Genomic DNA, 24,123 nt, shown 5'->3' on the forward strand with positions numbered 1-24,123 from the left:
TCGGCAAGGACTGGGGAGTTTGTTTATGATAAAAAATAAATGGAATAGAGCTAAGCACAGGCAATATCCTAGAGGAAAACCTGGTTCACTCTGCTTTCCAACAGATACCGGGAGACAAATTCACCTTTCAGCGGGACAATAACGTAAAACACAAGACCATTGAATTACAGTTGCTTACCAAGATGCCATTGAATGTTCCTGAGTGACCTAGTTACAGTTTTTACTTAAATCGGCTTGAAAAACTATGGCAAGACTTGAAAATGTCTGTCTAGCTATGATCATCAACCAACTAGACAGAGCTTGAAGAATTTAAATAAAGAATAAAGTGCAAATATTGTACAATCCAAGTGTGCAAAGCTCTTAGAGACTTTCCCAGAAAGATTCACAGCTGTAATCGCTGCCAAAGGTGACTAACATATATGGACTCAGGGGTGTGAACACTTATGTAAATTAAACATTTCTGTATTTTATTTTCAATAAATGTGCAAACATTTTTAAAAACATTCTCTTTGTCATTATGGGCTATTGTGTGTTCAGGCTGTAACACAACAAAATGTGGAAGAAGTCAAGGGGTATAAAAACTTTCGAAGTCAAGGGGTATAAAAACTTTCGGAAGGTACTGTATGTCAAAAGGGCAAACATCGGTTCAGAATATTATTAAAAAAAAAATATATATATATATATATATATATATATATATATATATATATATATATATATATATATATATATATATATATATATACAGTACCAGTCAAAAGTTTGGACACACCTACGCATTCAAGGGTTTTTCTAAATTTGAACTATTTTCTACATTTTAGAATAATAGTGAAGACATCAAAACTATGAAATAACACATATGGAAACATGTAGTAACCAAAAAAGTGTTAAACAAATCAAAATATATTTTATATTTGAGGTTCTCAAAGTAGCCACCCTTTGTCTTGATAACAGCTTTACACACTCTTGGCATTCTCTCAATCAGCTTCATGAGGTAGTCACCTGGAATGCATTTCAATTAACAGGTGTGCCTTGTTAAAAGTTAAATTGTGGAATTTCTTTCCTTCTTAATGTGTTTGAGCCAATCAGTTGTGTTGTGACAAGGTAGGGGTGGTACACAGAAGATAGCCCTATTTGGTAAAATACCAAGTCCATATTATGGAAAGAACAGCTCAAATAAGCAAAGAGAAATAACAGTCCATCATTACTTTAAGACATGAAAGTCAGTCAATCTAGAACATTTCAACAACACTTTCTTCAAGTGCAGTCACAAAAACCATCAAGCGCTATGATGAAACTGTCTCTCATGAGGACCGCCACAGGAAAGGAAGACCTAGTTACCTCTGCTGCAGAGGATAAGTTCATTAGAGTTACCAGCCTCAGAAATTGCAGCCCAAATAAATGCTTCAGAGTTCAAGTAACAGACACATCTCAACACCAACTGTTCAGAGGAGACTGCGTGAATCAGGCCTTTATGGTCAAATTGCTGCAAAGAAATCACTACTAAAGGACACCAATGAGAAGAAGAGACTTGCTTGGGCCAAGAAACACCAGCAGACCGGTGGAAATCTGCCCTTTGGTCTGATGAGTTCAAATCTGAGATTTTTGGTTCTAACCGCCGTGTCTTTGTGAGACGCAGAGTAGGTGACTTGATGATCTCCGCATGTTTGGTTCCCACAGTGAAGCATGGAGGAGGTGTGATGGTGGTTTGCTGGTGACACTGTCAGTGATTTATTTAGAATTCAAGGCACACTTAACCAGCATGGCCACCACAGCATTCTGCAGTGATACGCCATCCCATCTGGTTTACGCTTAGTGGGACTATCATTTGTTTATCAACAGGACAATGACCCAACACACATCCAGACTGTGTAAGGGATATTTGCCCAAGAAGGAGAGTGATGGAGTGCTGCATCAGATGACTTGGCCTCCACAATTTACAACCTCAACCCAAGAAAATAAAATCTCTTGAATGTAGGTGTGTCCAAACTTTTGACTGCACATATATAGTGAACCAAAATATAAACGCAACATGCAACAATTTCAAAGATGATAAAGTTACAGTTCATATAAAGAAATCAGTCAATTGAAATAAACTCATTAGGCCCTAATCTATGGATTTCACAACTGGGAATACAAATCTGCATCTGTTGGTCACAGATACCTTAAAAAAAGGTAGGGGCGTGGATCAGAAAACCAATATCTGGTGTGATCACCGTTTGCCTCATGCAGCGTGACACATCTCCTTCGCATAGAGCTGATCAGGCTGTTGATTGTGGCCTGTGGAATGTTGTCCCACTCCTATTCAATGGCTGTGCAAAGTTGCTGGATATTGGCGGGAATTGGAACACACTGTCGTACATGTCGATCCAGATCATCCTAAACATGCTCAATGGGTGACATGTCTGGTGAGTACGCAGGCCATAGAAGAACTGGGACATTTTCAGCTTCCAGGAATTGTGTACAGATCCTTGCTACATGGGGCCATGCATGATTATGCTGAAACATGAGGTGATGGTGGCGGATTAATTGCACGACAATGGGCCTCAGGATCTCGTCACAGTATCTCTGTGCATTCAAATTGTCATCTATAAAATGCAATTGTTTTTGTCTGTAGCTTATGCCTGCCCATAACCCCATCGCCACAATGGAGCACTCTGTTCACAATGTTGACATCAGCTAACCGCTCGCCCACACAACGCCATACACTTGGTCTGTAGTTGTGAGGCCGGTTGGATGTACTGTAAAGTTCTCTTAAACAACATTGGAGGCGACTTATGGTAGAGAAATTAACATTCAATTATCTGGCAACATCTCTGGTGTACATTCCTGCAGTCAGCATGCCAATTGCACACTCCCTGACATCTGGCATTGTGTGGTGACAAAACCGCACATTTTAGAGATCTGTTTATTGTCCTCAGCACAAGGTGCACCTATGAAATGACCATGCTGTTTAAATAGCTTCTTGATTTGCCACACACATCAGGTGGATGGATTAATTTGGCAAAGGAGAAATGCTCACTAACAGCAACATAAACAAATTTGTGCACAAAAATATTGAAACAAGCTTTTTGTGCATATTAAACATTTCTGGGATCTTTTATTTTAGCTCATGAAACATTGGACCAACACTTTACATGTTGCGTTTGTATTTTTGTTCAGTGTATATAAAAACATGTGCTTACCATGAATGAGATATGTGGTTGTCCCACCTAGCCATCTTAAGATGATTGCACTAACTGTAAGTCGCTCTGGATAAGTGTCTGCTAAATGACTAAAATGTAAATGTCATATTTAGCCTGCATGTAAAATAATGGCATTTTGAAAATGCACAAATGTTTTAGTGAAGTTATGCTTGAATATAAGAAAAAACACTAGATGCATAAGTTACCAGAATGCAGGATAGAGGGTAACAGATGTCATATTTAATGTCAAACATATCACTTGTCATTCAATATTTCAAGCAAAGCAAAACCTAATTAAAAGTGAAAACAAAATACACAATTAACCATATAAAATGTTGGATTCATGTTCTGAAAAAAATAAAAGAAATACAGCTCTTTATTCTACTTAACTTATATCTCATTTCCCCTCACAAAAATAATGAATGCTTGTTTTTGTATAATGTAAACACTATCCACAATTCAAAACATATGGTACAGAAAAAGCAACTTAATTTGACATAATCAACATAATTCTGTCTTGAAAGGCATGGGGGGGGGATTTCCAATTTTTCCTCCGTGGCAGATAGTTAGGTAGTCTCTTCCTCACTCCCGATGGACCAGGACAAACAGACCCAGCAGGAAGAGAACAGCGTACTGGGAAGGGGAAGAACAAAATATTAGTATCCCTGTTCCGAGGATCTGAAACCAACAGCTTTCTGTCTGCCAGTTGCTCTCCCACTGTTTAGTGTCTGGCTGCTGGTCAGGCTCTCTAACCTTTAGAGTACCTGCATCACGCTCCTAATAAGGCTGAATTTAGTAAACAAGTCATAAAACCTTTGGTGATATTCCTTCTAGTGATGACGATGTAAAATATCTTACCTTGAATTTGGGATAGTCGTTCATCAGAATGGTAACGATTCCGATGTATGGTACAAACCTGGAGACAAAATTGACATTCAACATCAGATGACATGTTCATGACAATGTCATGACGCTGTTATGATGTACAATTCAAGTAAATTATTACCTAACATTACATCTTCAATAGTTAAAAACAGTGGTGGAAAAAGTACTCAATTGTCGTACTTGAGTAAAAGTAAAGATACCGTAGAAAATGAAAGTAAAAGTCACCCAGTAAAATACTACTTGAGTAAAAGTATTTGGTTTTAAATATATTTAAGTATCAAAAGTAAATGGAATTGCTAAAATGTACTTAAGTATCAAAAGTCAAAGCATAAATCCTTTCAAATTCCTTATATTAAGCAAATCAGACAGCAACATTTTCGATATACGGATAGCCAGGGGCACACTCCAACATAATTTACAAATGAAGCAGTCTGAGATGTCCATACCCAACTACAACATTTACCGTCAAGATAGAACTGCCAAAGGGGGAGGAGTTGCAATATACTGCAGAGATAGCTTGCAAAGTTCTGTCATACTTTTCAGGTCTATGCCCAAACAGTTCGAGCTTCTAATTTAAAAAATGAATCTCTCCAGAAATAAGTCTCTTGCCGGTGCCGCTGTTATAGACCCCCCTCAGCTCCCAGCTGTGCCCTGGACACCATATGTGAATTGATTGCCCCTCATCTATCTTCAGAGTTCGTTCAGTTAGGTGACCTAAACTGGGATATGCTTAATACCCCGGCAGTCCTACAATCTAAGCTTGATGCCCTCAATCTCACACAAATTATCAAGGAACCCACCAGGTACAACCCTAAATCTGTAAACGTGGGCACCGTCATAGATATTATCCTGACTAACTTGCCCTCCAAATACACCTCTGCTGTTTTCAATCAGGATCTCAGCGATCACTGCCTCATTGCCTGCATCCGCTATGGGTACGACCACTTCTCATCACCTTTCTAATCGACCTGGCCCGGGTATCCTGGAAGGATATTGACCTCATCCCGTCAGTCGAGGATGCCTCGTCGTTCTTAAAAAGTAAATTCCTCACCATCTTAAATAAGCATTCCCCTTTCAAAAAAAAATGTAGAACTAAGAACAGATATAGCCCTTGGTTCACTCCAGACCTGACTGCCCTTGACCAGCACAAAAACATCCTGTGGCGGACTGCAATAGCATCGAATAGTACCCGCGATATGCAACTTTTCAGGTAAGTCAGGAACCAATACACGCAGTCAGTCAGGAAAGCAAAGGCTAGCATTTTCAGACAGAAATTTGCATCCTTTAGCTCTAACTCCAAAAAGTTTAGGGACACTAAAGTCCATGGAGAACAAGAGCACCTCCTCCCAGCTGCCCACTGCTCTGAGGCTAGGTAACACGGTCACCACCGATAAATCCACGATAATCGAAAATTTCAATAAGAATTTCTCTACGGCTGGCCAAGATTTCCCAGCCCCGGCTAACCGCTCCGTCCACCCCGCATCTACTTGCCCAAACCTCCCCAGCTTCTCCTTCACCCAAATCTAGATTGCAGATGTTCTGAAGGAGCTGCAAAACCTGGACCCATACAAATCAGCTGGGCTAGACTATCTGCCACTATTGTTGCAACCCCTATTACCCGTCTGTTCAACCTCTCTTTTGCATCGTCCGAGATCATGCCGTGGTCATCCTCCTCTTCAAAGGGGGTGACACTCTATACCCAAACTGTTATAGACCTATATCCATCCTGCCCTGCCTCTCTAAAGTCTTCGAAAGCCAAGTTAATAAACAGATCGCTGACCATTTCGAATCCCACTGTACCTTCTCCGCTGTGCAATCCGGTTTCCGAGGTAGTCACGGGTACACCTCAGCCACGCTCAAGGTACTAAACGATATCATAACCGCCATCGATAAAAGACAGTATTGTGCAGCCGTCTTCATCAACCTGGCCAAGGCTTTCGACTCTGTCAATCACCGTATTCTTATCGGCAGACTCAATAGCCTTGGTTTCTCAAATGACTGCCTCGCCTGGTTCACCAACTACTTCGCAGACAGAGTTCAGTGTGTCAAATCGGAGGGCCTGTTGTCCGGACCTCTGGCAGTCTCTATGGGGGTACCACAGGGTTCAATTCTCGGCCGACTCTTTTCTCTGTATATATCAATGATATCGCTCTTGCTGCGGGTGATTCCCTGATCCACCTCTACGCAGACGACACCATTCTGTATACATCTGGCCCTTCTTTGGACACTGTGCTAACTAACCTCCAAACGAACCTCAATGCCATACAACTCTCCTTCCGTGGCCTCCAACTGCTTTTAAAACGCCAGTAACACCAAATGCATGCTTTTCAACCGTTTGCTGCCTGCACCCGTCCGCCCGACTAGCATCACTACCCTGGACGGTTATGACCTAGAATATGAGGACAACTACAAATACCTAGGTGTCTGGCTAGACTGTAAACTCTCCTTCCAGACTCATATTAAATATCTCCAATCCAAAATCAAATCTAGAATCGGCGTTCTATTTCGCAAACAAAGCCTCCTTCACTCACGCCGCCAAACTTACCCTAGTAAAACTGACTATCCTACCGATCCTCGACTTCAGCGATGTCATCTACAAAATAGCTTCCAATACTCTACTCAGCAAACTGGATGCAGTCTATCACAGTGCCATCCATTTTGTTACCAAAGCGCCTTATACCACCCACCACTGCGACCTGTATGCTCTAGTCGGCTGGCCCTCGCTACATATTCGTCGCCATACCCACTGGCTCCAGGTCATCTACAAGTCTATGCTAGGTAAAGCTCTGCCTTATCTCAGCTCACTGGTCACGATAACAACACCCACCCGTAGCACTCGCTCCAGCAAGTATATCTAACTGGTCATCCCCAAAGCCAACACCTGCTTTGGCCGCCTTTCCTTCCAGTTCTCTGCTGCCATTGACTGGAACGAATTGCATGGAGACTTATATTTCGCTCACCAACTATCTGAGCAGCTAACCGATCGCTGCACATACTGCATCTGTAAATAGCACACCCAATCTACCTACCTCATCCCCATATTGTTTTTATTTACTTTTTTGCACACCAGTATCTCTACTTGTACATCATCATCTGCTCATTTATCACTCCAGTGTTAATCTGCTAAATTGTAATTATTTCGCTACTATGGCCTATTTATTGCCTACCTCCTCACACCATTTGCACACACTGTATATAGACTTTCTTTTTTCTATTGTGTTATTGACTGTACGCTTGTTTATTCCATGTGTAACTGTGTTGTTGTTTGTGTCGCACTGCTTTGCTTTATCTTGGCCAGGTCGCAGTTGTAAATGAGAATTTGTTCTCAACTAGCCTACCTGGTTAAATAAAGGTGAAATAAAAAATAAAATAAAAATGTAGTGAAGTAAAAGTTCACCAAAAACATAAATAGTAAAGCCAACTTTAAAGTATGTTCACACCTGGTTAAATACTTGAGAAGGGTTAAAGCAAAAACAAAACAAATCCCGTGACGGAAACTTGTCTGGCGCCAAGTTAACCGGCCCTTTCATGTCAGAAAGTCATGGCCATCATGCTTTCAGGGAAAGAGGATAATTGTGTACATGTATTAGACCTAAACTGCGAGTTTGACCAATTCCAGTCCCCTTCCTTAGAGGGTCCGGGGTCCACCCTGGGATAATTTGTAAGTAGAAGACTGAGAAGCTCAGTTCTGGTGACTTTTTAAAGGGACATTCTACTCCAAAATGAAAGTAAAATTACGCTGAAACCATTCCAAATAAATTACCACCTCCAGAAATTTGTCCAATAAAATATTGGTAAAATCATATTGGACCATGCATATAGCCTATGCATGGTCTATATCAGATATGCTATAAGCAATATCACCTGTAGCCCAACTGATGCAGCATAGTAACTATAAAATGTACATGGACAAACTCCATGCTTCAGCCTATCTGCATTTACCCATTGGACACAACATCCTGATTGTTATTAATAACTATACTTTTATTATATATATACTGTATATCAATTAATTATTATTCACTCTAAAGATTTGATATTTTTGGTTTCTATTACAAACTGTCATTGTCCATTTAAGACACCGTTGCCCCTTTTAGAGCTGTTGCATATTGATTCAAAGTCTTTTCGGTCAGCCGGAACATTTGGCTCCTTTCACCTAAAAGAGCTTCTCATTTGGCTCCCAAACGGCTCCTCATCAGTAGTGCTTAGAAATGTACATAAAACCATGAAAAATGGTCAACCCCTAATTTAAAGCCTAAAATGTTACCTACCATTATGTTAGATCGTGAAATTTGAGTTCAAATACATTTTTACCAGACCAAATTATTAGATGGCTTGCAAAAATAAAAAATAAAATAAGACCAAAAAAAGCACTGAAAAAAAGTGCGTAGTGCAGAATGAGGGTCTCTCCTCACAGTATGGTTCCTGCACTGAGGAATTACCATCTTCAGAGAATATTTTTCATAATTTATCTGCAGATAGTCGATGTCTGGAGATCAAAAAGCAGCAGTATGCACATCAGGGAGTCAAATAAACTGGGGGGAAAAAATGGCAAAAAATAACCTAATCCTTTAAAAAAAGCAGTTTGTTCGCAAACTACCCATCACTACTTTGCGCAGAAGTGCCTAAACCATGCTCTGTTGTAACCAGAGCATTTCTAAAATGATGCCACTCGCATAATTGAAGTAGAGAAATAAACGTGGTAGCAATGGAAAACTGGGATCCTCCTCTTAAAAAAAAAGAAAAAGGCCAAACCCACTTTCAAAATACATTTGCCAAAACTGCTCTCGCAACTTGAATGTGCCTCGAGTGTAGGGATGTGACAAATGGAAAAAATGTCTTAACTTTTAAACTGCCATTTTCATCTGAACATCCGCAACAGTATGTCAGTTCAGTACACACAGCGTAACAGAGAAAATAAACATATTTGATAATACATTTATTTGGGAAAATATTACTTCATATTAGGTTATGTGATCTCCAAATCAGCCCCCCCCCCCACCACCCTTCCCCGAGATTTTTATTGCGGATCTACACGATCTCAAATCCGTCACTGTGATGGAGAAATTTAAACCATGCTTGAGCCCTTCCACTACTACAGGCTAGATGAGCGCAGACTCAAGTTCAGTTTAATTTTGCACTAAATAATATCTCAAGGGAAATGGTATCATATAGATCCAGTGAAGTGAAGCATGTGACTGAAGTCATACAGCAGACTAAGCCTAGTATCACTCTGGTGGAATTAGATAAATGCTCACCCTCTGGCTCGTCCCACCACGTCTTTCTTCTCTAGCCAGTGCTGTCCCGGCTTGTACAGCCCTCTGTCATCTACAGAGTTGTTGTCACCTTTGGTCAGGAACTTGATTTCGCCATTTTCCCTGGAGATAAACAACATTTAGATTTAGTTTGGATGTCATACATCGATTTCCTGGCCCCAGAGCAGCTTATAAAGTTGCTCTGACAACGACATTTATTCAGTTACCCAGCATATATTTAAAAAACATATACGAGGTAAGAAATATTACAGAATATTTAGAGCCTAGTTTGAGTGTTATGTAGCAATACAAACTTTTTGGGGGAAGTAGGCCTTCTTAAACTTGTAACATAGAGAACTACCCCGAGAGAGAACTAGCGCATTTCAATAACTACAGAAACATCATAGACCAACTTTTCATGAATCTTTAGTACTCTGTGTACTATGGGGATCTCTCTGCCCTCTATCCTGAAGACCACAATCTCTCCGACTCTGATGGGGTCCTCGACCCGGTTTGTCAGGAACAGAAGGTCTCCTCGATGGAAAGCAGGCTCCATACTTCCACTGAAACCAAGGACATGTTACAGTCAAGGATAGACAGGTTACTTAAAATTAGCAGATGCGCTTCAGACGAACAGTAGGTATGTTGGTGCTACTGCCTGTTCACCCCGCTATCATCCAGAAGGCGAGGTCAGTACAGGTGCATCAAAGCAGGGACCGAGAGACTGAAAAACAGCTTCTATCTCAAGGCCATCAGACTGTTAAACAGCCACCACTAACATTGAGTGGCTGCTGCTAACATACTGACTCAACTCCAGCCACTTTAATAATGGAAAAATTGATGTAAAAAATGTATCACTAGCCACTTTAAACAATGCCACTTAATATAATGTTTACATACCCTACATTACTCATCTCATATGTATATACTGTACTCTATACCATCTACTGCATCTTGCCTATGCCGTTCCGTACCATCACTCATTCATATATTTGTATGTACATATTCTTTATCCCTTTACACTTGTGTGTATAAGGTAGTTGTTGTGAAATTGTTAGGTTACTCGTTGGTTATTACTGCATTGTCAGAACTAGAAGCAGAAGCATTTCGCTACACTCGCATTAACATCTGCTAACCATGTGTATGTGACAAATAAAATTTGATTTGCTACACTTTGGTTGTGAAAGTGGCAAATTTCCCCTTACTATGTAAAGCGCTTTGAGTGTATTGAAAAGCATCCTATCTACATACATCCAACACCAATGCTTTACCTGAGGACGACAACAATAGGGCTCTCGCTGCCTGTCACGACCATCAGTCCTTTCCAGATCATCAGGGCTGAGGACACTATCATACCAAAATTCAGCACCTGGTAGTAGAGCTGAAAACAAATAAGACAGGTTGTCAGGTTGAGACGAGGATAAGCTAGTGTTCGCTTATAACAACTATATCTACCAACAGCTGGTCCTGGGGACTAACAAGGTGTGCAGGCTTTTGTCCCAAACCAATACTAATACATATGTTTCAGTTAATAAAGTGTTTGGTGATCAGCAGAATCTAGTAGAAACTAGTAACTTAGGTTGGAATAAAAGTCTGCACACTTTGTAGGTCCTCAGCACCAGGTTTGAAGAAGACTGAAGTAACACCATATTTAGGCAGAGGGGAAATTGTACTGGCTAAAGCTACATTGCTTTTGCAAGGTTGCTAGCTAGTTATTTTGATAACCCAGTTTATCATGCATGTTCAATAGGCGATGTAACGTATTAAACTAGCTGGGTAATTGTCTTTGTACATGATTAAGACAACACGGAAAGCTGGGTGCTAGTTAGCATAGACGACTTGACATTTTAAGCAACGTGTTATTAACCAGCCGGCTAATGTTGCTATCATAACTAGGTAGCTAGCTAACTAGCCTCGGAAGAATCCGTCACGTTCACACATCAAAAACAATATTACCGTACATACCTGGCGCTTATTCATCCGCCGCACATCATCAAGGAAATCTAAAGACAACATCGTCCCGGTATTGAGTTTATAAAATTACCTAAATTAAATAAAAACCAGTGATCGATACATAAAAAGCGAACATATGGATGAACGTCCGAGAAACTTGCATCCAAATCTTCCGGGTACACTCAGCCGGAAGTTCCGCCCACATTCAAAATATTTTGTCGAGGTGTCGCTTCTCGATACGGGGGCTGGCAGACAGAAGGTTTGGATATGCAAATTTTAAGAGCTTTCATTTACTTATGTAGTGAACACCCGATTCAATTACAATCAGTCGATCTAATCGACAACTATCATTAGAAATCAAGCGAGATGAATCAGACAGTGGGGCGCCACCTGCAATGAAAGTATGAAAACTCTAAAAGCATAAAAAACTATGAGGTCTGAAATATAACAAAACAAGATAGAACTTTCTACAGGCTGGCACACGTTATTATAACATTCACCAGAGAGACAATCACTAGGAAGATGTATGCTATGTATTGGCCAATGAGAGGCTTTGAAGCCACTAGCCTGCCATATTGTAAGATACAATTAAATCCACCAGCACAGAGAGAAAACTCTTCACTAGTGACCTAAAGAGAGAATACCCTTATCCAGTGACCTACAGAGAGAAAACCCTACTCCAGTGAACTACTGACAGGTCCCATCATCTCTCTCTGACTGAGCAGGGTTTCTGTCACAGGACAGAGGGAGTGAGGCAGGGTAGTAGAGGAAAGCCAAGGGTAGGAGGAACAGCCAGAAACATTGCACCGCTTATAGCTATACTGAAGAAAAATATAAACACAACATGTGACAATTTCAACGATTTTACTGAGTTACAGTTGATATAAGGAAATCGGTCAATTGAAATCAATTCATTAGGACTTAATCTATGGATTTCACATGACTGGGCATAGACCCACCCACTGAGGAGCCAGGCCCAGCCAATCAGAATGGGTTTTTCCCCATACTAGGGCTTTATTACAGACAGAAAAACTCCTCAGTTTCATCAGCTGTCTGCGTGGCTGGTCTCAGACGATCCCGCTGGTGAAGAAGCCGGATGTGGAGGTCCTGGGCTGGCATGATTACACGTTGTCTGTGGTTGTGAGGACGGTTGGACGTACTGCCAAATTCTCTAAAATGACATTGGAGGCAGCTTATGGTAGAGAAATTAACATTCGATTCTCTGGCAAAAGCTCTGGTGGACATTCCTGCAGTCAGCATGCCAATTGCACGCTCCCTCAAAATTGAGACATATGTGGCATTGTATTGTGTGACAAAACTGCACATTTTAGAGTGGCCTTTTATTGTCCCCAGCACAAGGTGCATCTGTGTAATGATCGTGCTGTTTAATCAGCTTCTTGATATGCCACACCTGTCAGGTGGATGGATTATTTTGACAGAGGAGAAATGCTCACTAACAAGGATGTAAACAAATTTGTTCACAACATTTTGGGGATCTTGTTGCATTTACATTTTGTTCAGTATAATTGCTATCAGCACTTCTGATTTGAGCAGTTCATTGACATTGACACACAACTCTAAGGAAATGAGAGACGTGGACACAGAATATTGCTGGTTCCCAGTGCTTAATGGCTACAGGAATTTCTTATAATTTCTTTATCTTCGTTTTCTTTTAACCCAGCACCGGGATTCTCATGTGTGGAATGTGCATAACACATTATTTTTCTTAATCGACACACAAGTCTGCCTTGTGTGTGTGAGAGTGTGCATCTGCGTGCATTGAGTTTGCGTGTGTGTGTGTGTGTGTGTGTGTGTGTGTGTGTGTGTGTGTGTACCTGACACCTGCAGTGGACACACAGGTCTGACTATTAGGGTCCACATGGTGTTCCATCCATCACTCTCTCTGCGGGGCATCTCTTCCCACAGGGGAACCGAACAGGGCACACGGCTTCTCTACAGAGAGAACACACAGGGGGATAATGATGGGGGAACCGAACAGGGCACACTGCTTCTCTACAGAGGGAACACACAGGGGGATAATAACCTAGCGCAGTGGTCACCAGCCGGTCATTCGTGATCGTCTGGTTGATCTCCAAGGGATTCCTTGTCGATCACCAAACATTTCTGTAAAAAACCCAACGATAAAGCCTTGCATTCCAACGTCTTTTATTTGTTTCAGACTGTCGGCGGTAGGTGCACTTGATTCAGCAGCCCTAGCTCTGGGAAGGCAAAGTGTTCCCATTTTGAACCATTCCATGTGTCTGAAGGTTAAAGGTAACTGAAGGTAACTGCTGGCCAATCAGATAGCTCAGATCACCTTGTCTGCACAGTTTCCTAGCGCCATAGACTGTAAAAAGAAGCCTTGAACACACAGGAAAGTTGATAATGTAAGATTTCAAGACTTTTCAAACGTACATCTCTAAACGTACAAAAGTACATCTCCATCTAGTTGTAGCATTTTAGCTAAGCCTAACCCTTTTCCTAACCTTAACCTAATTCTCCTAACCTGCTGCGTTAATTCTAATAACCTGATGTGTTAAGTCTCCTAACCTGCCGCATTAGTTCTCCTAACCTGCTGTGTTAATTCTCCTAACCTGCTGCATTAATTCTAATTAACTTCTGCATTAATTCGAATAAACTGCTGCGTTAATTCTCCTAACCTGCTGCATTAGTTCTCCTAACCTGCTGTGTTAATTCTCCCAACCTGCTGCGTTAGTTCTCCTAACCTGCTGCATTAGTTCTCCTAACCTGCTGTGTTAATTCTCCTAACCTGCTGCATTAGTTCTCCTAACCTGCTGCGTTAGTTCTCCTAACCTGCTGCGTTAGTTCTCCTAACCTGCTGTGTTAATTCTCCCAACATGTTGCGTTAGTTCTCCTAACCTGCTGTGTTAATTCTCTTAACCTGGTGCATTAGTTCTCCTAACCTGCTGCGTTAGTTCTCCTAACCTGCTGCGTTAGTTCTCCTAACCTGCTGTGTTAATTCTCCCAACCTGCTGCGTTCGTTCTCCTAACCTGCTGCGTTAGTTCTCCTAACCTGCTGCGTTAATTCTCCTAACCTGCTGCGTTAGTTCTCTTAACCTCCTATGTCAAGTCACAACTGTCTGTATCTGTACTCCATCTAGCCACAAATGTAGAAGCTGTCATTTTCGAGAAACCATCAATATCACAACAGCAGGACACGATCGAACCTGGTTATATCTAAACGCCATTGGTCCGATTTTTGCAACAAATTCACCAATCACGTTAGGTAGCCTAGCAGTTAGAGAAGCAAGCCAGCAACTGAAGGGTTGCCAGTTAGAATTCCCGGTCTGACGGGACAAAATCTGGTGGGAAGTGAGCCGGCAACCGGAGGGTTGCTGGTATTGAATTCTAGATGCCATTGCCTTCTGTTGTGCCCTTGAGCAAGGCACATAACCCTCCACAACAACTGTTTTACGGGCTCCTAGTGTGGCAGCCCTCTGCTCCAATCTGTATATGTACCGGTATGTGTGTCTTTTGGAGGGGTTGGGATAAAGCAGAAGTCACGTTTCAGTTGGACCTTGAGGACAACTGATGAATAAAGTCATCTTAATCATCTTAATCTTTTGTTTTGTATTCCCATTGTGATTGGTCTCTGAAAACTAGGAGGACGTTTTTGAAATAGATAAAATCCTCCTTCAGTTTACCATCTGTAAGCCATGATGAAGGCTGGTAAGGCCGACCCCTGATGTGGCAAAATGCGTTGGTTTTACCAATAATGAAGCGTTTTGGCAACTTCCACTGCCCTCCAAGAGAGTTGCTGATATACTTTTCATGTTCAGGTTGCTCCTCAATTCATGCACCTTGTTTGGACAGAGCGAGGTAGTGGCAGTGTTACCTTGCTAGGAACCATAGCAGGTCAGGGAGCCTGTTCGTTTCGTGTGTATGAGTATAAAAAACGTTTTAGAACTCAAGCCAAATCATGATTTTGAAAATGAGTCTGACCTCCTTGTTGTCCATCTAGGACCAGGAAAGTTTTATTAGGCTGTGTGGGTCAAGTCATGTTTCAGATGTTAGGCTACAGCCGCTGCTTCTGTGCTCTAATATCAATTCTGTCTGTTGTTCATGCATCAGCATCAAGCATCCATCCTCATCATCTTGACAAGAGCCTGTACAGGTGGCTTGTGTTGTGTCAATTCCCAGAATCAACTATTGGGTTTGTTCTTTATTTGCAGTGAACTGTGTGGCTGTGGGAGTTACTCACGTTTCAGATGGCTTATTGTACATCACAATGCATTGTGTCACTAAACAAACCCAGGCACATTAGGCTAATTGATACTGTCACTGAGCAAATAGTTTTTGTCATGTGTTCAGTCAAATTTCCGAGGGGAAGTACATTTGAATGAAAAGATGAGTCACATACAATTGTCAGAACTGCCAGATTTTTTTTTCATGTTGACAATTATAATGATTCATGGATATTTTAAGCCTCTGTCAACGTTTGACCAATACTGCAACTGTGTAGCCTATCATTAATGTAGGTTACATGACAACAAGCACAGATCTACTGTCTTGTACAACATAATAGAAACCCTCATACAATTCCAGATATAGGTTTGTTGAGTCATGGTGGCGCCCCAGCAATCACGTCACACTAAAAAGCTAGTATCCAGGGGGGGCTGGATAAGGATTTCTTTAGAAGGTGAAACTGACCCTATTAGTTGGTTGTTTAAGCATTGATGGTTTTAGCTTTGACATATTATGTTTCTCCAATGTGTTTGGCTCGCCCAGGGAGAGAGCGCCAGGCAGAGAGTGAGTCGTGGCTCAAGATCTTCACAGAACACTCACTTGTTCCCACTGTGGATGAGAATAGTAGAGGTACGTGCTGATAAGGGAAGGTGTGCTTTTGAAATGCCCACACTGTGGTGGTGTCAGTGTGAGCTTGTGAGTGGGTATGATGAAACGCACACACATACACACAAACACACACATACACACACATGCGCACGCACACACACACACACACACACACACACCTCCAGTCCTGCCTTCATAATGGCAGATAAACACCTTTAGAAGACAGCATACCAAGTTCTGTTCTCCTCAGAGAGAGCGAGAGACGCTCAGCCGAAGCTCAGTAGACCAGCCTCAATCTTTCTGATTCAATATGTCTCACCAGCTCTGAGAAATAGATGTATGCCACAGGAGGTTGGTGGTACCTTAATTGGGGAGGACGGGTTTGTAGTGATAGCTGGAGCGGAATCAGTGGAATGGTATCAAATACATTAAACACATGGTTTGATGCCATCCCATTTTCTCCATTACAGACATTATTATGAGCCGTCCTCCCCTAGATAGTTTGTGTGTATGTATTGATATGTAGGCTACGTGTGCTTTTTGTAAAAACATATTTTTTTATGTAGTTCTGTCCTGTAGTGCTGTTGTCTATTAATGTTCTGTATTATGTCATGTTTTGTGTGGACCCCAGGAAGAGTAGCTGCTGCTTTTGCAACAGCTAATGGGGATCTTAATAAAATACCAAAAAATACCAATACCCTCAGCAGCTTCCACTGATGTATACACGTGTTCTATTATCAACTCTTATCAAAATAGCCCAGTAACATTGTGGTTAACACTTATCACTAATAAGGCGTTATGGTAATAATGTACATTACTTTAGGCCTATATTACATTACACATCTGAAACACATAATTAATCAATGAGTCCTTCAATAATTAGGAATTTGTTCAAAAATGATGGTGGATACTTGAAATGTAACATATCATTTTGTGAATCACTTGCAATTGTAATTTTTTAAAAATGCTTTACCCTTTTGGCAAAGGGGCTCCTGAGTGGCGCAGCGGTCTAAGGCACTGCATATCAGTGTCACTACAGACCCTGGTTCAATTCCAGGCTATATCACAACTGGCTGTGATTGGGAGTCCCATAGGGTGGCGCACAATTGGCCCAGCATTGTTCAGGTTAGGGTTTGGCCGGGGTAGGCCGTCATTGTAAATAAGAATTTGTTCTTAAACTGACTTGCCTAGTTAATTAAAACCTCACTGGCGTTGAACTTGTTTTTGAAGAGGATCATGTTGTTGTCATGCTTCCTCTCCAACATATTAACTAGAAACTGAACGATTGAAAGTTTGGAGCTTTGTTGTGAAACTAGAGACCATATATTACTTTTGGTAAGACATCCAGAGGACAGCTCTATAAACTTCTCTCTTTGTGAATGTGCCATTTTTGTGGCAAGTTTTCTATTGTTGTTCCATCTTCATCTTCAGGCCTTCCACCATCTTGTTTCTGGGTATTTCCACACAGCAACAAGATCCAACATAGCTCTTTTATCTGAAGATATTTCCCATAGCATAACACTGAAAAAATCCACGCTGATCTGGCTCACCTGAAATCCTCCCAGTTGTTGCTACCTCATAGAAAGACTGAATCAGAATACCTAACACTGTTATGTGCATCTACTACAGAAAGAGTGTTGAATGCTGGAATGTCAGTACAATCTCCATTATGTTCCGTTGTATAACTCACATGTACTCAAATAGGGGGTGCTTATTTGTCTTGTTTTGATCTAGCAACCTTTTGGTTTCTGTACCAACACTCTAACCGCTAGGCTACCTGCCGCCCTAAAGCTATATCACTGTAGGCTATATCACAGGCCAGTCTTTTATACAGTATATACAATATACATGAACATGCATATATGATTATTATGACAATGCTTTTTGTCATTCTGTTTCATATCATTTCCACAGATCCTCTGAAGGTGTCATGAATACATTGCTAGCATTTCCACAGCTCCTCAGAAGACGTCATGAATACATTGTTACCAACCACCAACGTATGACTACTGTAGGTTATGAGATATGACCCGAAATTGTAGTGTGGTGGATATTATTTTCTGAGGAGAATATGATGTCCAAAAGAACGTTATATTGTTCAAAGTAGCCCGGGCTACATTATCATCTAACTAGTCCGTATTTATGTGATTCCAGCCACATTGAGCCTTTATGCTCTCATGAGAGTGGAACAGCGTGGAAGCAGAGAGATCTGTATCAGAATGTCATCGTTTCCTAAGCACAAGGCATTCTGGGTTTTGGTAGATTACCTCGCCCTTGACAGCCTCAACAGTGGCGGCGGGGACAAAATGGCTGCCTGCGACTTTTGGTGGATTAGAGATAAAAGTTGTTCCAAATGCCATCACTGCACTGTGACATTTAGCAGCCTGTGATGCTTTTCAAATAAATCTGAATAAATGGTCGGGAAATTACAATGTCTCTCAGACAATTATAAATGAACATCACGAACAACAATGTGAGTTTAATAATCGATGGTGTAGCCGAGGCTAATGCCTCTAAAATGTCCTAATCGCTAACTGGTTGTAGTTATACACGTGCCACATTCAACCAGTTAGCAAGTCGGAATCTTCAGAGTTCCGACTAGCACGTGAACACGGCATATCTATGAAGGATTTGTCCTGGGAGATCACACTCAGTCCTCTTTTTTTATTTGATCAAATGAGATCTCAATGACAATGGACCACCATTGTGTCTCTAATCAGCTGTTTACTTTGTAGTCCTTCTGAATGAGACTGCTACAGGAATTCATGTAAATGTAATATCTGCTTGCCTTGTGTGGCCTAACATGACCTTATTATAGCTCATTATTGTGCATGACTCTTCCGGTCCGTTCACACTTATGGTTAACATTAGCTCCATATAAATGATTAACATGCTACAATTAACGTAGCCTCTCATATCACATTTAACAATTGCCTGAATGGATAAAATGTAATTGACAGATTTGTCCTTTCTATTACTCTCCATAACTCTGATTGTGTCAGTGAGTATCCATCAGTCCACAGAGCCCTGGGTCGCTGTGCAGTGTGAAGTCCTGATATTAACTTGAATTTCTGTTTTATTAACTGAGGGGGCAATTATTTATATGTACTACATGTGACGTTTCTATAATTAGTGACTCTCAATATCCACAGTTGCTGTGCTTGGCCCTGAATCTCAATCGAAAGATTAGTTTAATTGACTAGAATCAATGCTCGTTAGCTCTCCTCATCAGACACACTCAGTGCAATATGAGGAGCTATTTTAATGTATGATGTTTTTATTCAACAATTTCCTGCTGGAATCTGCTTGGATTAAGGAATGTCTCATTTTGAGTTCCTCTGAGTGGGTCCTGATAGAGAAATGTGATTTGGCTGGCGTCAGCGTTTTTAACAAGGTTGTAGGTTTGAGGGGGATATGTAATAGGGTATGTGAGCACTAAGCAAACTGTAGCATGAATGAGCCTCCTGAGAGATGATTGGTTTTTAATTATCATAGAAATCACTTGGCGCCTAATACTCTTAACTGTGAAGGTAGGCTTGTCCTTTCTGTTTAACTATTACTGAATACGGAAAGACTGAGTGTAAAGTCTAACTTCCACATAATATTGTAGTGTTCTTGGAAGTCAGATAATTATGTAGGCTATTTGTAGGGATTTTTCCATCACATTGTTTGACTTGATGGACTTTGTGGGAATAGGTTCGATCACGGAAATGAAGGTTTGGTAGGATTGGGTAGGCAGCACACTGTCTGGGTTTGAAAACATGCTCTAGTTACAACCTTGTCCTATCACTGAGATTTAAAGACTTTTCCAGTAAATGATGGTGAGGAAACACCATAGCAGCACTCAACCCAGCATGACTTCTACTCCTGAAACTCTGCTCCCTAAAAGGTGACGAGGAAAAGCAAGGAAACTCTCAAAATGTTCACAAGTCGCATCCTATTCGACCAAATACTCTTCACTCTCTGTTGACCCTGAGGGAGTTGGGTCAATTAAACCAGGGTGTCGATCGATAGTATGTGGGCAGAATAACAAGACACGTCTGCCATCTACTGTCAGTGCACTCTCCACACTATGCCATTTAACCCAGGCAGGCAGGAGAATGACTGCATGGGCTGCATCCCAAATGGAACCCTATTCCCTATTTAGTGCACTACTTTTGACCAGGACCCATAGAGCTCTATATAAGGAATATGGTGCCATTTGGGATGCTACCCATGCACTAATTTTCCTGCTTGCCTAGGTTAAATGGCGTTGTGTGGAGAGTGCAGTTAGCCCTGGATCTCCCTGAGCTGTCATCACCTCTGTCACACTTTCTAACGGCTCCTGAAAGAGCCCTCTTCTCGGCCCCCAACTCCCTCGGCTCCCACCTCTGGGCTCTATAGGTTCCAGACCTGAGTCATTGTCGTATCAGTCAGACACTTCCAAGCCAAGACTGTGAAAGACATGAGCCACTAATGAGCCATGATGGAGTCAGATATCAATATATCTATTATGTTGTGGGAAGCCTCATCATGAGAGGAGTCTTTTGAAAAAAAGAAATAAAGGTTGCCAGTTTGATGCAAAAACTTAAGTGAACTATTTACAAAATATAAAGCAGATCAGCCTATAGAATGACAATACAGTAGGAAAAACGCATTGAGGAGGAGGAGTCTTATGACCATATCGCTCATTAATATATTCTGTAGGTGATTCAATCATAGAGTGGTGTGACTTTTTTGTGGCTTTGTCATGTGTTCACCTGAGCCGGGTCTTCTGTTCAGCGAAGGGGAACCTGTTTGAAGTTGATTCTCCTTTTCTTGCGACTTTCAAAGGAATATCCAGCCAATAGAGAAGTTTAATATCAGCTCCAGTTTTCATAAAGTGTCCTAGATCAGAAATTCCTACCCTGAGACACTTTATGAATAAGTGCCCAGAACACCAGCCACTAAAGCTCTCAATATTGCTCGGAAACAGCATTGCCATGACACAAATTGATAACAACTGGTTAGGTTTATGAGAGGACCAGGTAGTGATGCAACCAGTCAGGATACTCTCGATGGTGCAGCTGTAGAACCTTTTGAGGATCTGAGGACCCATGCCAAAACTTTTCAGTCTCCTGAGGGGGAATAGGTTTTGTTGTGCCCTCTTCACGACTGTCTTGGTGTGCTTGGACCATGGTAATTTGTTGGTGATGTGGACACCAAGGAACTTGAATCTCTCAACCTGCTCCACTGCAGCCCCGCCGATGAGAATGGGGGCGTGCTCGGTCCTCTTTTTCCTGTAGTCCACAATCATCTCCTTAGTCTTGATCACGTTCAGGGAGAGGTTGTTGTCCTGGCATCACACGGCCAGGTCTCTGACCTCATCCCTATAGACTGTCTCATCGTTGTCGGTGATCAGGCCTACCACTGTTGTGTCATCGGCAAACTTAGTGATGGTGTTCGAGTCGTGCCTGGCCATGCAGTCATGAGTCAGGAGGGGACTGAGCATGCAACCCCGAGTGGCCCCTGTGTTGAGGATCAGCGTGGCGGATGTATTGTTACCTACCCTTACCACCTGGGGGCAGCCCGTCAGGAAGTCCAGGATCCAGTTGCAGAGGGAGGTGTTTAATCCCAGGGACCTTAGCTTATTGATAAGTGTTACGGATACAAGTATTCTGTGTGTATCCTGTGTGTATTTTTGTTCTCCTTCTCCCCTACTCACAGGTGACAATCATCATTCCACAATCAGTCATCAATCAGTCGCTAATCGGAAGACACTTGCTCCTTTTCTCCTACCCAATCACAGTCCCTTTCCCTTGGTTTAAAAACCCTGTCAGTTGTGTTCTCTAGAGCTCAATCTCTCTGTAAATGCCATATGTCTGTAGATCCATTGTGTGGTTTTGCATCTACATGTCACTTTGTCCCCACCTGTGAGTATTGTTTTTGGTTATGGTGTTTGAGTGTTTGTTTGATGGTGGGATAAAAGGGGTAACCAGACAGTTCGCCCATGGGCATACACTACCCGTAGGTAAACTTTGTTAAAAACGCTAGTTAGAACTGGGCGGACCACCCACTGTATTTTTGGTTAGTTAGCTGTTGGTGAAGTACGCTAGTCTAACTTAGGGGTATTTTTGAATACTTATTTCTTTCCTTGGGTCCAGCTCAGCCCCTTTTTCCTGCCCCCCTTTACCGTGTGTTTAGAAATAAACCCTGAGTGTTTGAGGGTAATTAAGTTGTCTGTGTTATTTCGTTCTCACCGTTACTTTGTCACTGTTATAATTTGCGTGAGTTGTGTTACGGGTCCCATTACCATCCCCCCTAGATTGTCGGGCCAAAGGGATTCGTAACATAAGCTTTGAGGGCACTATGGTGCTGAACGCTGAACTGTAGTCAATGAATAGCATTCTCACATAGGTGTTCCTTTTGTCCAGGTGGGAAAGGGCAGTGTGGAGAGCAATAGAGATTGCTTCCCAGTTGGTCAGTGCATGCTCGCAGTACACGTCCTGGTAACCCGTCTGGCCCTGCGGCCTTGTGAATGTTGACCTGTTTAAAGGTCTTAGTCACATCGGCTGCGGAGAGCGTGATCACACAGTCTTCTAGAACAGCTGGTGCTCTCATGCGTGGTTCAGTGTTATTTGCCTCGAAGCGAGCATAGAAGTGGTTTAGCTCATCGGGTAGGCTCGTGTCACTGGGCAGCTCTTGGCTGTGCTTCCCTTTGTAGTCTGTAATGGTTTGCAAGCCCTGCCACATCCAACGAGCGTCAGAGCCGGTGTAGTACGATTCGATCTTAGTTCTGTATTGACGCTTTGTCTGTTTGATGTGGTGAGAGATCCAAATGTGGTGGTTGATTTAAATTATGAGAAGGCAATATAAGGACATGATTGTATCGTGAGCATTATTTTAGCGTTTGTTTCTTGTGTGTTGTATTGCAACTGACTGTAATGCTGAGTGTACATGTATATTTCAGTGCTGTAGAGCAGGGGTGTCAAACTCATTCCATGGAGGTACGAGTGTCTGCAGGTTTAAGTTTTTTCCCTTCAATTAAGACCTAGACAACCAGGTGAGGGAGTTCCTAATAATTAGTGACCTCATCAATCAAGTACAAGGGTGGAGAAGAAAAAAAACGAACACTCGGCCCTCCGTGGAATCAATTTGACACGTGTGCTTTGAGAATCTCAAATGTTGGTGGTCGACTTTGATAGAGCCCTCGGTCTATTCAGAAACACAAACACTCTTGTTCCTGCTGGTGGCTATCTGATCAAACCTCTAATAACACTTCCTCCTTATTTATTTATGTTGTGCTGTCTAAAATCCCCTCTAGATCCTGTCACAGATTAAACCCAAATAAAGGCTGTCGCTGTGAGTAATGTGTTCTCTCCAGTTGAAACCTCCGCTGCCATCCACCGCCATCATACTGATTTGTCTGTCATCACTACGTTGAGGCTGTGTTGACGCTGACAGCTCCTGACCCTCTCTCTCACTGACTGACGGAATTATGACATCACAAGTGTGCGTATACAATAAGTCGCCAAGCAAGGATGGATGGGGGGGGGGGGGGGGGGTAGTACACTCAGCCCGAGCTCCGCCACAAGAGTCTCACATTGGGGTTTCACACCTGCATGTGCAGCCATCGCTCATCTCTTTTTCTCTCGATGTCTCTCTCATAAAACCAAAGGGAATCATGAATAATAACATTGATGAACTTGGGCAATTTCTTCCCAAACACTGCTGATCTATAGAAACTATACAAAACAATATTGAAGTGCTTTTGTAATATAAGAAAGGTAACTACCACTCAATTTTTGTTTTACTTTAGCAAATTATTTCTGTTTGTGCTATGCTGACATCTAGTGTACAGAATACGGACACTTGAGGTGCTGTTAATTTGAGGTGCTGAGTACGTATGTGGTTTCTGGCATAATTCACAGCTACATCAGCAGCTGTGCACTGACTATTTGAATCTATAAACACATTGGTTTCTAAATGAGTAGGTAGTACAGTGTCTGTCATACATTACATATTGTACTACTCTTTGTCAGACATACCCAATCCATGAACAAGGGAATTAT

At 41.8% G+C, this 24,123-nt stretch overlaps 1 protein-coding gene across 1 annotated transcript; it reads right to left on the reverse strand.

Annotated features, from left to right (window-relative positions):
- Positions 1-3,403: 3,403 nt before the first annotated feature.
- Positions 3,404-11,827, reverse strand: LOC139562752 (signal peptidase complex catalytic subunit SEC11A). Its single transcript, XM_071380742.1, has 6 exons — positions 11,291-11,827; positions 10,597-10,706; positions 9,739-9,888; positions 9,329-9,448; positions 4,044-4,101; positions 3,404-3,818 (listed from the first exon to the last, which is right to left on the reverse strand). Exons 1-6 carry the CDS (start codon positions 11,339-11,341, stop codon positions 3,768-3,770), a joined length of 540 nt encoding a protein of 179 aa, XP_071236843.1. The 5' UTR covers positions 11,342-11,827; the 3' UTR covers positions 3,404-3,767.
- Between the last annotated feature and the right edge of the window lie 12,296 nt (positions 11,828-24,123).

The sequence above is a fragment of the Salvelinus alpinus genome, chromosome 33 (genome assembly GCF_045679555.1).
Source record: "Salvelinus alpinus chromosome 33, SLU_Salpinus.1, whole genome shotgun sequence".
Taxonomy (NCBI): domain Eukaryota; kingdom Metazoa; phylum Chordata; class Actinopteri; order Salmoniformes; family Salmonidae; genus Salvelinus; species Salvelinus alpinus.

Excerpts from the sequence above, each read along its gene's own strand:
- LOC139562752 (XM_071380742.1), bottom strand. The coding sequence starts at position 11,341 with ATGTTGTCTTTAGATTTCCTTGATGATGTGCGGCGGATGAATAAGCGC. Across the intron at positions 4,102-9,328 it reads GTGGTGGGACGAGCCAGAGG|GTTTGTACCATACATCGGAA; the intron begins GTGAGCATTTAT and ends TTTTGTCTCCAG. Across the intron at positions 3,819-4,043 it reads ACGACTATCCCAAATTCAAG|TACGCTGTTCTCTTCCTGCT; the intron begins GTAAGATATTTT and ends TCCCCTTCCCAG.